Here is a 14,913-nt window from a genome sequence, read left to right as displayed (position 1 = left end):
CTCGCGTGATGTTTTCTGGAGTGGTTGCTGTTGAAGGCCTTCCTGAGCGTGGGTCATCATCAAGGCTTTGTCTGCCACGCTTAAATTCTGCAGCCCACTTCTTTACTGTGGAAAATGAAGGAGCATCATCCCCTAGAGTGGAGACCATGTCAGCATGTATCTGTGTTGGGGACATCCCTTTCTTTTGCAAGTACTTGATGACTGCCCTGTATTCAGTTTTGTCCATTTCTGATGATTTCAGAGGGTAGGTTTACCAAAAGAGCTGTAGTTGAGAAAAAAACTATTAGTACGTTTGTAGTTCTTGTGTCTATGATTCACTAAATGATTGTCCTCATTGGTGGCAAACACCTGTCTCTACCTGGTGGGGAAAAAGCACTCAGGCTGAGAACTTTTCAGCCAACCCTCGTACATCGAGCACACCTTGGTATAGTGCGAAGTCGTCTAGTTATATACTGGACTACGTGCGCCTCAGCTATTACAATGCCACTCAAAGAAGTTATCTGTTTGGTTGTGATAACCAACATATGCTTTGTAACCATTTGCAGGTCAACATAAAAAATGAAAACATTAAAATGGGGTTAAAGGGACAGATATAAATTCTCGCCAATGTTTGCGAATCATACAGGTCACAAACACAACTAGCCAAAGATACGATTGTCATGTAAAGCAACATTTTCGCATTATTCCGACCTTACCTCTTGGTGAAACTCATGTGCATGGATTTGAACCCAAGATCGCGGGTTTCAGGAGTGACCAAAGGGGCGCAACTCTGAACAGCGAGTGTTTCTTTATTATATGATTTCCGGGGAAATATCATTATATGTAATATGTGTAGTTAGTAAAGAGATCTCGCTCTCATCGTTTAAACTACATTTTGTTTTCTCATCAACATAGATTTCTGGCACACCCAAGGTTTGTTAACACCCCAAGCCATACGTTATGAACAGTCTCTTATGTTGTATGTCATAACTGACTGAGTCTGTTTAACAGTCTACACTTCATACTAAATTAAGGATATACATATATCGTGCAAAATATGTTACGTGGGAGGTTTTCAGAATAAAAAGTCTAGACAAGAAGTCTGGATTTCCCTAAGTTCAGGATCTTCCATCTCACTGGGACTCCTTTTCAATTCGTTGGAAAATATTTGTTTTCAGAAAAATATGTATATTCAGAGACTTAGGGTTAGCCTACTGAAATTCTTGAACAATCAAATGGCAACATTAGTATTGAACATGCTTGTAAGGTTATAGCTCCACAGGTACATTAGTTTTCTAAGCAGAATATAATTCATAACTCAATTACTCAACTCACAGAAAATTCAATTCTCATTTCGCTTCAAATTCCAGATTTTTACATGAGCCAGTGTTTCAATGAAATAAAATCACATTACCTACACACCATGGAGATCATTTGGAGAAAAATTTAGATGACACGACACACTTCATTTTTTTATTATTCAGTTTCAACAACAACAGGTGCATAGTCATCAGGCTCAGTCATAAAATCCCACTTAAATTTTTCTGTTAAATGATCACAAAATTTCAATCCCTTGCGTTTAAGGTTGCTGTCAACAGGATTTGACTTCAAGTTTGAGAAAAACTCTTGCAGTGTTGTAGTCAGAAAGTTATTCTGTGAAACAATATCAACAAAGAAGTCTTCCGGTATGTCCCGAATCTGAAAATGTAGGACAGTAATCAGCTGGAGGAAAAGTTCTGTGTGCACGGACAGAGCCTCTTCACTCGTGCACAGAACATGAACCAATTTCTTCCACTGCTCGAATGAATCATAATTCTGACCAATCAGAAAACAAATGAATGCAAACTGGATTTCTCCAAGAATCCCAAGCGATGAGTCAGAATACCAATCGTTGAGAATGGTCTCCAGGAGAAACGAGGAATCCATGCTGTATCGCGTGACCTCAGCAGGAGTTGCGCCAGGCGGGTACCGATGTTTTGTGATGTTGCTGTACCGGATACTGGTTCCAGGTATAACTGTCATGTGAGGGAGAAACTTCATCTCACTGTCTTCTGCTGACACATTATTAGACCAACTGTCCATGGATTCAGTCTCCATTGATTGTTGGTCTCGGTCTTGCTTCCTGGACTGAGAAGTGCTTGCCTTGGACTCAAACTGTGTGACAGAACGTACCATACCACTGTCTGGCAGAACATGTTCCAGAACTGTTTTGGATATGTGGTTTGTCATTGATACCCACTTCTTGTAGCTGCAACAAGAAATTATCATTTAAATACTTCAGTTATTCTAACATTTGTACAGACTCCTTTCCTCATGTTGGTATTTGACATGACAATTGTCAAAGTCATACTTTCAAAGCTCCTAAGTAATATTTGACATGACCTCTTATTGTCAAGACCATATTTTCAAAGCTGTTTATTTCAAATTATCTTTGGCATGATCTCTTATCACCAAAACCATATTTTCAAGGTTGTTTATCTCCCTTGACTTTTTCCACGAACATTTTATCTAAAACCTAACAAGGAACTGTAGTTTACCGAATATAATCATTAGACTTTAACTTCCAAAATGGCATTTTAAATGTAACTGTGATATAAGGATGTGGAGACTAAAAGGTAGGGCTGTCAAGTAAAAGAAATGTCAAAGTGAGCCAAAAGCACTTTTATCAGTGTCACTTCATTGTGTTCACATTTAAACGTCCTCCAAGACCCTTCTCTTTCCAATCTGACTTACAATACACATGCAAATGTGCAGGGGTTAAAAAATTATATTAAAAACCACTTGCCACAAGGAAAGTGACTTTAGGAAAGTAACTAATATTCCACTTGCCCTCATTATATGACATAATCATGATGATGTAATTTTGAAAGAATAATTCAGTATGGTATATGATGTTACTGTGTACTGGACTATTTATCAAAAAGTGGTAAATAGCAAAAAACAATAACTCTACCTTATTACAATTGCGAAATTTAATAGCCACATTTTGAACCGATATCAAATGAAATCAAAGTTTAATTGCAGTTTGAAACCATAAGTGGAAATTATCTAGTAACCTATGAACAAGTAAGGTACCATTATTTGATTGCCCGAAATGGAAACTGACTTGTCCTAGACGTCAGGCGATAGGATTTTTGAACTCCTGATTAGTTTATTTTCTGTGAGCCATCACAATAATGGTGTATGAATGAGGACCATCCAACAGCCTGAGACTTACTAGATTCCTAACAATCAGTCTAAATTTACAGCTAGCCAGCCTGATAGTCTTATAAAAATATTAGATAACATGTCCCATACATAAGAGTAAATTCTCCAGATCTTAAAATCTAATTATTCATGGTAACTAATGGTAACAATTTTCTTTGGATTGTCTGATCTGGTTCAGTCTATTATGACAATGGTAACAATTTTCTTTGGATTGTCTGATCTGGTTCAGTCTATTATGACTGAGTAGATCACAGTACTATTACAAACTATAATCAACAATGTGTTGATGTGTACATACTTTTCATAAGGGTAGGGTCCAAGAAATCTGTCTAGTTCTTGCATGTTGGATGAGAATCGCTCTATGTCATCTGCAGTCACTCCTTCGCTGGTCATGTCTGGAATAAGTTGTATGTTTAATAGCATTAGTTTTGAAACAAGTTGCAAGTAAATAGCAGTTACTTGAAGGTCTGGTGATGTCAAATTTTATAGTGTCAGTTTTCCAGTTATACCATGGTGTGGAATTCACAGGCACCTGAAAAAGACTTCAAAACAATCAGGAATTTTACACATCCACTGTCAAGTCTGTAAGCAGGGTATGAAACTCCCCACACATTCAGCTAGATCACAGGGCTGGTTAGATCTAAAACTTGCCAGCCTTGACCAAACCTGCCTGTCCACAAAATATCTTTCACATACATAAGATTTAATCCAACCAGCAGGTGAAGAAACTGGCAGTCTGTGTTGCAAATTACCCAGACTGTCGGGCAGGATGGTATTTTGAATGCTGATGCACGCAAACATCACTTGATCATATACGGATGTCAATGTTAATTAGAGAGGTCACATGCAAAGTTTAGGTACTACTTTCATAGTGTAAACAAACACACCCGTCTTTTGGCAATCGTGTCTGCATTGACAACTGTGGTTACTGTACGGTCTTGATCTAAGAAATTTATAGGTAACAAGGTTTAAAAATTATTTTGAAAAGCCACTTGCCACAGTTACTTAAGAAAGTAACTTGTCCTCATTAATTTACCACTTTCCCTGATTTCTATGACATAATCATGATGATGTAATTATGAAAGAATGAATCTACATGGTATTTGATGTTAATGCTGAGTTCAGAGGACAAGTGATAAATGACAACGAAAGGTAACTCTACTATACTATCATTGTTTCGTTTAACAGCAACAGTTTGAGCAGATGTGGCATGAAATCCAAGCGTATTTGCAGTCTAAAATCGTAAGGAGAAATTATCTTGTAGCCCACGCACAAATAAGATACCATAATTTGATTGTCCAAAATGAACACTGACTTGTCCCAGGTCTCAGGTGATGGGATTTTTAAACCATTGGGTAATGATAGAGCAGATCACGAAATGAAGATAGGAATTTATTATGTCATATATGACAAGCATGGGTAACTGGAGATCAGTTCATGCCCACATGTTCATGGGTGTTTGCTTAAAACTTCAAAGGTCACAGGCAACCAAAAAATCAACATAATTAAAACACAGTTATCACTTATTCATGATACATAAAATGCACTGGCCACTGGTACATTTGCCAATACCTTTAGTCAGCTCTTCGTTTATGGCTTATAAGCACAATAGGTGTTAATTTCAAATAATTGGATGTGGCCAATGATTGAAGTTGTGTATTGCATATTGTCATTAGCAGACAGGCAGGCAGACATATAGGTGTCAATAAACCAGACATTGAATTTTCTCTGTGACAAAGTCTGCTTATCACAATCAACATGTTTGTTGTTTGCTTCTTTTAAGACTACTCCTTATTATCTCATACTATAGGCAGGCACACTGTTACAAGCTCTGCACACTTATTCACTGTGCATGCATTAGTTGTTGAAACCACCTTTTCCCCAGCGAAGGGGGAAAATTAGTGAATCGTTTGAACTCCAATTTCGCAGGCTTTTTTCCATCACAATTTTTTTCAATTTCATTGCTTGAATTGGCATTCTTAATGATTTGTTTCGGGAAGTGCATATCTAAAGGTATCAGAATCTGCAAAGTTGTGTTTCATGTTGCACATGGCCTTTAAAAAATGAGTATGAATGCTGAATAGTATACAGTCAGGCCGCGTTAGTCCGGACCCCGACAATCCGATTCCCGCGATATCCGAACAATAGCTAGCTGTAACCAATCTGGTTTACTATGTAAACTCATTGCCTGTTGATTCAGTAATCCGGTGCTTCACTCTCCGTATCCGAACGTTAATCAGCGGTAACAGATTAGCTAATTACACATAGTTTTGCTTCATTAATCCAGCAGTACATCAAAAAGGTTGGGATAATCCCTTCACACCATGAGCCCCATTCAGTGGTAATTGTTAAGTGACACTTGCGAGTTGAAGATGTCATTAGTTTGTGATTTTGATCAATTAGTAGGTCTCACTTTTGGTTAGTTGGAGTAATACCTGTCATGCTTACTTCCTGTATAAAACACTGATCGTGTCAAAATGAGATCACCTGGCGCTTGTCAGTCATAATGATGTGAAATTACTGCAGCACACAAAAAAGAGAAAACCCTAAAGCCAATTTTTATCTTATGTGTAAACATTTTGGTCAAGAATTCGGACAGTCTATCGGCAAGAGCACAATTTCGGACATTGGATATGTTTTGTGAATGGCTGTGATCATTTGACAGACAGATGCAATCACGTGGTTGACACGTGATCTTACTGCGTAACAATCCTGCCAGTCACAGGTATGCCAATGTCAAACTGACCAACGTGAAAGTTGATTTCTTGCCCCTAAACACCACATCGCACATTCAGCCAACTTGTATACGTTCGTATGTTTTTGTATTGTCATGTCAAAGGGAAGTAAACCTACTGTAGTTGTGTTCATAAAAGTTCGTTTCAGTAGTCCGTACGCTTCACTATCCAAACGTTTTTGATGAAAAACAGAAGTGTTCGGATTAACACGGTCTGACTGTATTCAACAAACGCAACAAATTGAGCTGAACCTACCTTCTGTCAACTTGTCCCATTTTCTGACAACAATCTCCCTTGGTTGAAAATTATGAAAGAATCCACTTCGGGGAGCAGTCTGTCCCTCCTTGTTGCATGCACTGAAACAACAGCAGTTGAATCTTCCATTTATTTTTACAGGGGGCGACAGGACAGTAAAAATCCCAGTGAGCAAGAATGCATTTCCTTCTGAATTGCCATATCAGCAGAAGGGGTGACCTAGCAATTCTATGATTGACATCATGACGGTCAATCAACATATCTTAGTGAGTTTGGTTTTACGCTGCTTTTAGAAATATTCCAGGAATATCACAACAGAGGACACCAGAAATTGGCTTCACATGTTGTGCCCATGTGGGTCGATGAACCCAGGTCTTCAGAGTGACGAGCACACACCTTAACCTCACTGCCCCTAAAGACGATATAATGGAGACAAATGACATACATGAATCAAGTCAGCATATCTTATCCAATCAGTTGCCTCCTAAGACAAGCAATGGTGGCTGCAGATCAGTTTTCACTTGTATCGTCACAGGTTTCTGCTGTCATGAGGTACAAGGGCGAAAGATTTTACAAGTCAAATGTTGGGTTGGAGGAGGGGTGGAACATTGTCGCATTTTGTATTCATGCTGCCATCACTGATAATATGTTTTATTTGGAATAATTCGATATTGAGGAACGCAGGTTTGTCCCATGAGGAACTGGGTTGTCCGGCTCGTTGACTTGGTTGACACACACCATCATAACCTAGTTGAATAGTGTGATGCTCATGATATCAATCACAGGGTTTTCTGATCCAGACTTGATTATTTACAGGTTACCATATTGGAACTTGGAACAGTTTTCTTTGTTCGTTGTTCAACGCCACTCTCTGCAATATACCATCTATATGCCAGTGGTTTGTAAATAATTCAAAAGGGACCAAACAATCCAGTGATCAACAGCATGTGCATCAATCTACACAACTGAGATAAGATGACATGTGTTTATCAAGTCAGCACTTCTGATCACCTGATTCTGTTAGTCACATCATATGACAAGTATGGGTTAAAGAAGCTCAATTCTAACCCAGATATTTACCCTGAAATACAGATAAATATAGTGTTAAACAAAAAACAAATGAAGCGATTCTTAGGGGATACTTTACAGTGCCTTTTGCTTTCCTAAGTCCAAAGCCCAGTTCCAATCAACTTCGGACTCTAGTATGATCAGTCAATAAAACAACATTTCAATGCACAAAAATTAATTCTGAGATGCAACTTGCTGCTTGTAACCTTAAATGTGTTGGGCACAGCCTGTACTTCATTCTCTGAATTGAAACAAGCTGCTGTGTTTTTCGGTTGACTTCCTACTCATACATATTGGACATATTGACACCCAGTGTTAGATTTGGGATGAAATTTTGAGCGGGTCCAAATTGATGAAAATAATGTTTCTGGACCCCTTCCAATGTCAAATGGGCAGATGTAAAATAAAGGGGGTCCTCACTGAATTTGATGAGTCAAAACACTCCAAAACCCTCTCTTGAGCCAACACTGGACACCTGTCTGTTCCGACCAAAGAAATGTACAGATTTACACATTTTACAGATTGATGGAAAGGACATGACTGTAATATTGAAAACAGGAAGGAAATGTGTCATTATGTAGGCTATTTGTCTATTTTCTAACAGGATATGTTTGTCTTAACTGTGATACTGTTATACAATTGTCTTACCTTTTCAGACGTGTGTTTATACAGTTTTTGTACTATGTCTATTTTCGGATGGCAGTGTTTACTTTTGTTTTTGTTTGTATAGCACCACACTCAACAAAAATTCAAAATAGCATGGTCTGTCAATGATCTTGTCTAGACAAGTCAACCTAGTGATCAACATCATGAGAATTGATTTACAAATTTGGAATACGATCAATGTGTCAATCAAGTCAGTACCCGATCCGATGCCTTTTACGACCGGCATGGGTGACTGAGGACTAAACAAACATGAATTTTCACTGGCGTTTACTGTAACAAGGTTGGTTGCATGACATAAACATTGTAAATATTCAGGTGATGACTCGTGTGGTTACACGTTTTAAAGTTGCTCATCCGAAAATCAGGTAAACAATGGATATTCATAGGTGTCTGAAATCCATAAAGCAAGGATAATTCTAATCCTGGTTTTACACTACTTGTAAACACAATGTTAGGGTTCAGTTCCTCCATTGGAGCCCATGCTTGTCACAGGGGCAACTAACAGAACCGCATGGTCGAGCTCGCTGACTTGTTTGACATGTCATTGCATTCCAATAGAACAATGCTCATGATATTGTTCACTGGATTGTTTCGACCAGGCGCAATTATTTACTGTCACTATTTTGGCTGGAATATTGTTCAGTGTGGCATGAAACTAAACTCACTCTGCAGCAAGTACACACACCTGAAGTACACAAAGTGTATTCCTGGGGGTATCATCTTGACCCCTCGGAAGTTGGGTCCCACTTGCCAAGAATCATAGTCAATGCCGAACTCTGTATTGACCGGAACATCAAGGAAGATGAATGTGGCACCCTCTCTGAACAAGACTTGAGCAGTTTGTTGGTCCATTGGGAAATCTAGAAAATATTACATCATCAGTTTATAGGTATTCTAAAGTTGCAGTTTCGGACTAATTCTTCTTTAAAATTTGTTTTAAAATTGTCCAAACTATAATTGTGATAACAATGAATATTCTCATGGGTCCGAAAACGCATAACACGAGGATACATAAATCTAATAAATCCACGTGAACCATTAAAACTTGCACTGTGCATCAAAGCTTCATCATAATGTTCATATATGACGCGTAACCCCACTTGAAAAGTATTCTGATTAATATGAGTATTTCTAAAGGTTAGGGTTTAGGTTTAAGATTCAGTATTATGTTAAGTATAGGGGTAGGTTTAGGGTTAGGGTATGCTTTCTAAAAAAGACCCAATTATTCTTAAGGCTAAGCCAAGTTAACTTAAGGCATAAAATGAAATTTACGGGCTGAAATCTTTCCGATTTTCATTACTTCCGTTTAATTTATGATATTGTCTACGATCATGTTTTACCTTACACCAGCACCCAAGGTCCTGAGATCATGACAATCTGAGCAGAGCTCCCACGTTACACTTCTGTTTTGTACGTTTTCCAAACGATGCCAACTTCCTTCAAGGGACGTCACTCTAAACCACCACACTTCTCATCTGTTCACGCTTGTTTTTAAAGTACATGTTCAAGTCTCTCCAATCGAGATGGCGGGAAATGTTTAAACATGATATACAAACGACATAAGATATACCATAAGGATGGTAAATTATGTTGAAATTAATTATCGTTACATGCATGTATCCATCCATACATCCATCCATCCATCCATCCATCCATCCGTACGTACGTACGTACGACGTACGTACGTACGTACGTACATACATACATACATACATACATACATACATACATACATACATACATACATACATACATACATACATACATACATACATACATACATACATGCATACATATTTGTGTCTTGAAAATGACGCCTTGTTCGCTTTGGTCGAAAGTATCTGTGTAGATCTATAGTCCAAGACAGTCGTGTAGAGAAGAGTATTCCAGGTAAGTGAGTGAGTTTAGTTTTACGCCGCACTCAGCAATGTTCCAGCTATATGGCGGCGGAGAGTATTCCGAGCGATGGTTGTAGTGTGTAGAGGTTTTTAACTGTGCTCCTTGAAGAAACTATTTTTCATAATAACATTATCTACCTCCGTTTCGAAAAACCAATATCTCTGTTTTAGCCATGTTAACTTGCAATCCCAAAGTTGTACAGTAGTCATTTAGAATGTCAATATTTCTTTGTAGTCCAAAAACAGAGTCATCAAAATATATAAATCATCGGCTTATAGCAAAACATATAATTCTAAAAATTCCAATCCAACAAATATTCATTAGCATTACTCGTAATTCTGATATAAATATCGTGAACAAAAAGGGGCTCAGCCCGGACACGGCCACGTCTAACTCCGCTATGACAGTCAAAGTATTTAGAGATCGAGATGTTGGTTAATCGAACAGCTGACATTATTTTGGAGTAAATATTCTTTAGCACATTAAGAACTCGTCCATGAACATCTTTCTGTAATAGTGAATACCAGAGAAGTGTTCTATTTATAGAAGTGAAACCTTTCTTAAAGTACACAAATAAACAAGAGAATCGGCCACCTCGACTTGATGGGTATTGCTGCAGTACTCGTTGTAACGTAAATATATTATCGGTTGTGTTGTAGTTGTTGTATGCATGTTTGAGCTTCAAACAATCTTGTCATAAAGTGTTGCACATGCTTGTAAACGGTTGTTTAGAATAGAACAAAATATCTTTCCGAAAATGTCCATGGGTGAGATACCTCGGGAGTTCCTGACCGAGTTAATGTCGCCTTTCTCGTGGAGTGCTACGGTTAACCCATTGGCCCACCTAAAAGGATATTCTTCTTTAGTTAGCATGGCATCATATACAATGACTAGATATGCATTTAAAAGATCAGCACATGATTTCACTGTCTCTGCTTTGATACCGTCCCGATCAGCTGCTTTAACCGATTTCATGTCTCGACTATGGCGACACGTCGCGGTTCAGTGGATACATAATGAAATGCATAGTCAGCCTCTCATCGTTTTGATTAATCCACTTTATTGTCTGTGAGAGTTAAAAGTGTCTTTAAAATAATCACTCCACTCTTCCTGATCGATTTGCGGTGTGCTTTACCTGTAGTTTGTCGTCTTATTTAGGTTTTGCCAGAATATTTTCCTGTCCTTGGAACTGACCACTAAATTATGAATTTGGAACTCTTACGGTTTTCTCTTCTTCTGTCTGCATAAATATTTGTAATCATTTCTTGTATGAACATATTCCTTTCATAACTCTTTACTTCCAGTTAGTCTCAAATTGTCTAATAATTTGAATTTCTGTGATTTCACCATTTTACATTCTCTGTCGCACCATGCAGCAGTGTTATGAGATTTATCATCCTTTCTAAACCACACAACGCAACAGTGGTTCCAAGAATGTCAGTGAGGTTACCAACTACCTTGTCGATGGTATTATTAGCTTGCACACGAAAGGCATCTCACGTGTGCTTTAACATAACGTGATACGCTGACTTTCATTTTCATTTTGCATCAAAACAGAGCTGTTGTGCAAAAGAAATGAAAGACACAACCACTGCTTGTCCGTCACCCTGACAAGCTGCGGGCCCTAAGACCCTAGAACCATAAAAAGTTGAGGGCCCTGATCTAAATTTGTAGATTCTACATTTTAGCAAAAATATAAGTAATTTCCAGGAAACAAAAATTGTGAAAATGTAAATTCCTCGAAAATGACAGGCGTTTCACTTACAGACAACAGCTGCTGATCGAGATGAAAACTAGAAATTACTAAAAGATATTTCATGAAAAATAACACTCTTAGTTATTTGGGTGGAAAAGCTGTCGGTCATAGGGTCCTGCAGAACACACAAAGCTGTGAGTCCAAGTGGATTTAAGTCAGCTTCGGGACTGAAGACTGAGGCTAGTTTCCAACAAGAACAAGTGAAACGTTAAACAAGCGTCCTCGGTATACTTAACATCAAAAGTTTAGACTCATTAGTGTTAATATAGTCACTTATTTCTTGCAGCTGTCCAACAGTAAATTTTGAAAAGTAATCCATACTGTTTAAAGGGACAGCTTACACATGAACCGATGTATTGTAAAACAAATTCCTAACGTCGAAAAGGCCATCGTCATGCGTTCAATAAATGATGAAACTTATTCTTATCAAAACTTCACACCAAAACGCAGCTGATCACATGAACGACATTTGCACGATTTTTTCATGGGTACTATATATCCATAACGTGAAGTGCGTGTTTTAAGTGAGACTAAGCTTTGAATGGGTAGTATACATCACTGAATGCTGAAAGGATTGGATGTATTTTGTATCTATTGGTTTTAAAACGCATCCCTCACATACTACCGGTGAAGATTCAGGTTAAGAACTGATTTTCACCAACCCATGCTTATCGTAAGAGACGACTAAGAGGATCGGGCGGCCAAATTCGCTGATTTGGTTTACTCATATCACATTTGTGTAGATGGGAGATCATGCGTGTTGATCACTGGAATGTCTGGCCAGACTCGTCGCCATATTGCTGGAATATTGATTTAGTCGACTCTTGTCAACATATTCCAACTGCAACGGCCAATGCTGATGATGTCAATCACTGGACTGCCTAGTCCAAGCTCGACTGTTCACAGACATCAAACCGCAGGAATATCGCGTTTGGGGCATAAACCAACAAAGCCTCACATACAATACTATCTCCAAGCCGACCAGTCCTTGCTACCCATACTGAAGAGCGCGAGGCAGGGTAACAGAAAGTAACTAATTTTAGCGTCTCCTTGAAAGAATGCAATGTATAGTCCCAGCTGCAGAGCGTTTTAGATAAAATGATATCGACAAAATCATTGATGAATTTGTGTAGTGATAGGTAGGAAATTTATACATTGTGTCGGTTATATTCTCCTGAAGGGTTAATTAGAATTTAGTTTTTATTGAAAGATGTCACACGCACGTACAGTGAGACACAATAAACTGACTGTAATCATCATCCGTCATAATCGGTTCTCAAAATATGAATCCCTGCCTGGATAACTCACACGCTGCTTTCATACCTGGGTGAAATATTGCTGAGATGGAACGCTAATCAAACGATGATTTCAAAGGCAGCAGTGGACTTCGGTGAGAAAAACGCGGTCTCCTGAGCCGCAACGTGGATTTGACTGCTACGTGTACATGTACGTCTGAGCGCATAGGGGCAGGTCCGGTAGTCCAGTGGTTAAAGCGTTCGCTCGTCAAGCCTGAAGACGCGGGTTCGATTCCTCACATGTGCACAATGTGAGGCCCATTTCTGGTGTCCATCATCGATATATTACAGGAATATTGCTAAAAGCGTCGTGAAACCATACTCAGGCAGACAGTTTGGAGCGCGGCTACTGGTAGTAGGCAGTAAATATCATCTCGGAAATCTTTTACGAAAGTAAGTACAAACCTCCGCAGCGCATGCAGTTGCACTCTCAATTATCAAGTTTCTAATCTTAGAACCGGAATATATGATGATGTTTGTAATCGACTGTGGCAAAGTCGTGATACTGCAGTAGAATCGTGACTTCTGTCCTTTCTTTGAATTGTAATTATAACCTGTTGCGGTCCTCCAGAACTGGTGAAACATGATCAGTGCGCTGAAAGTGAGTCACGACCTAATATAAGTCTGTCATCTTTGCTTTGTTAACGGTTGTGAGGCATGCCTCACTCAGCAACATGCCAACTACATGGCGTCGATCTGGAAATAATCGTGTCAGGAGCAGACTACCCAGTGATCAACATGGTCAATCAAAAATGAAAACCGTGTCAAGGACAGTGAGATGATTATTGAAACCACAGGCAACCGCGCCAGGTTAAATGTTTTTTGTTGTTGTTTTCAATCAGGCTTATAACGTCAGACACATCCGCTAGTCTTCCGGGTTAGCAAAGTCCCCAAGCAACACTGGTCCATGGATCTAAATATTTAGGTCTAAGGCTGGACGGGATTGGACACAAATTAGCAGGGGCGTACCCTAGATAGAAATGAAGTGTAGGCACAGCTGGACGTGGTAACATATTTAAGCGATGACAAAACAGCTTTCAGCTAAAGTCATTATTATATTTGGTCATGAAAAGTTATGTACTAGGTTGTTTTCTTTTCAACAAAATATATATAACACACTTTGCATGCGTTTTCTTATGTAAACTGGAATGCTTGCTTCTGATTACCATTTATATAAACATAATTTGAACAAATGGCAATTATGTGGACCAGTAAGAAAAGAAATTCTCTATTCTGAGGTGAAAACCTATGCGCAGTCTTCAATGAAATCCTTGCGTCTGGTCTTCCGAGCAGCTAACTGATCAATGGCACGGTTTACTGACATGTCTCTGCGGACATTGATAAGTGAATACATATTACATGACATACCCATCACCCATGGAGGACTGAAGTCCACTGGAGGATCTCTCGCTTGATGTTGATGTCACAGGCAAAGTGGTGAATTGGCGACAAATATAAGTGTAGGCACGTGCCTAAAATACCAGTCTAAGTAAACTTATCCTCAGTACTTTTCGTTACACTCCATGGTGGAGTGTAACGAAATACACTGAGACTAAGTTTACTTAGACTGCCTAAAATACGTAATGGCTGGAACGCTACTGATAGGATCATCGCCATCATTGTTGACAAGGAGTCTTCGAAGACCCACGGGTCCGACTGGGCTCTTTACATCAACCGCTGAAAATTGTTGCCAAGCTAGATCATGAAAAGACAGTTAATTCTAGCTAGAATATTACTGGGAAAGAGTTGACTGTAAGTCAATTTTTAACAACCATGTGAAAGTGCATACAACATGAAATATATTTTCTGAAAGGTTTATTTCACGAGCGTGAGAATACTGACTATTTCATTTTATATTTGCGCTGATGGGAACGTTGCGGATGCACGTACTGAAGATATGTTCCTGGGAACGAGGGGCGTTCAAAAAATAGTCAGTCTAACTATAGTCTCGATGTCTAAAAATTGAAAAGTGATGACTAATTAACAAAGCCATATCCAGGATTTCACAATGTGTGGTTAATGTTCTTAACGAGATATTAGTCATCACAACACA

The 14,913-nt window shown here is 38.8% G+C and overlaps 1 protein-coding gene across 2 annotated transcripts; it reads right to left on the bottom strand.

Moving 5' to 3' along the window:
• Positions 1-1,437: 1,437 nt before the first annotated feature.
• LOC137291327 (protein AAR2 homolog) lies at positions 1,438-13,047 on the bottom strand. Of its 2 annotated transcripts, none has more exons than XM_067822641.1 (5): positions 12,889-13,047; positions 8,596-8,770; positions 6,177-6,277; positions 3,485-3,581; positions 1,438-2,227 (listed from the first exon to the last, which is right to left on the bottom strand). In XM_067822641.1, exons 2-5 carry the CDS (start codon positions 8,760-8,762, stop codon positions 1,456-1,458), a joined length of 1,137 nt encoding a protein of 378 aa, XP_067678742.1. In that variant the 5' UTR covers positions 8,763-8,770; positions 12,889-13,047; the 3' UTR covers positions 1,438-1,455. The 2 variants fall into 2 exon arrangements, with proteins under 2 accessions (XP_067678742.1, XP_067678735.1); XM_067822634.1 differs by lacking the exon at positions 12,889-13,047 and adding an exon at positions 9,251-9,366.
• Positions 13,048-14,913: the final 1,866 nt, after the last annotated feature.

Source organism: Haliotis asinina, chromosome 1 (genome assembly GCF_037392515.1).
Source record: "Haliotis asinina isolate JCU_RB_2024 chromosome 1, JCU_Hal_asi_v2, whole genome shotgun sequence".
Lineage (NCBI taxonomy): Eukaryota > Metazoa > Mollusca > Gastropoda > Lepetellida > Haliotidae > Haliotis > Haliotis asinina.
The sequence above is the reverse complement of the archived record's forward strand: the minus strand, read 5'-3'. Positions and strand labels throughout refer to the sequence as shown.

What these genes read in the sequence shown, in the direction of transcription:
- LOC137291327 (XM_067822641.1), bottom strand. Translation starts at nt 8,762, where the DNA reads ATGGACCAACAAACTGCTCAAGTCTTGTTCAGAGAGGGTGCCACATTC. An exon ending in ATGGGACAAGTTGACAGAAG is followed by an intron (nt 3,582 to 6,176) that starts GTAGGTTCAGCT and finishes AACTTATTCCAG; the next exon opens with ACATGACCAGCGAAGGAGTG. An exon ending in GGACCCTACCCTTATGAAAA is followed by an intron (nt 2,228 to 3,484) that starts GTATGTACACAT and finishes TTCTTGTTGCAG; the next exon opens with CTACAAGAAGTGGGTATCAA.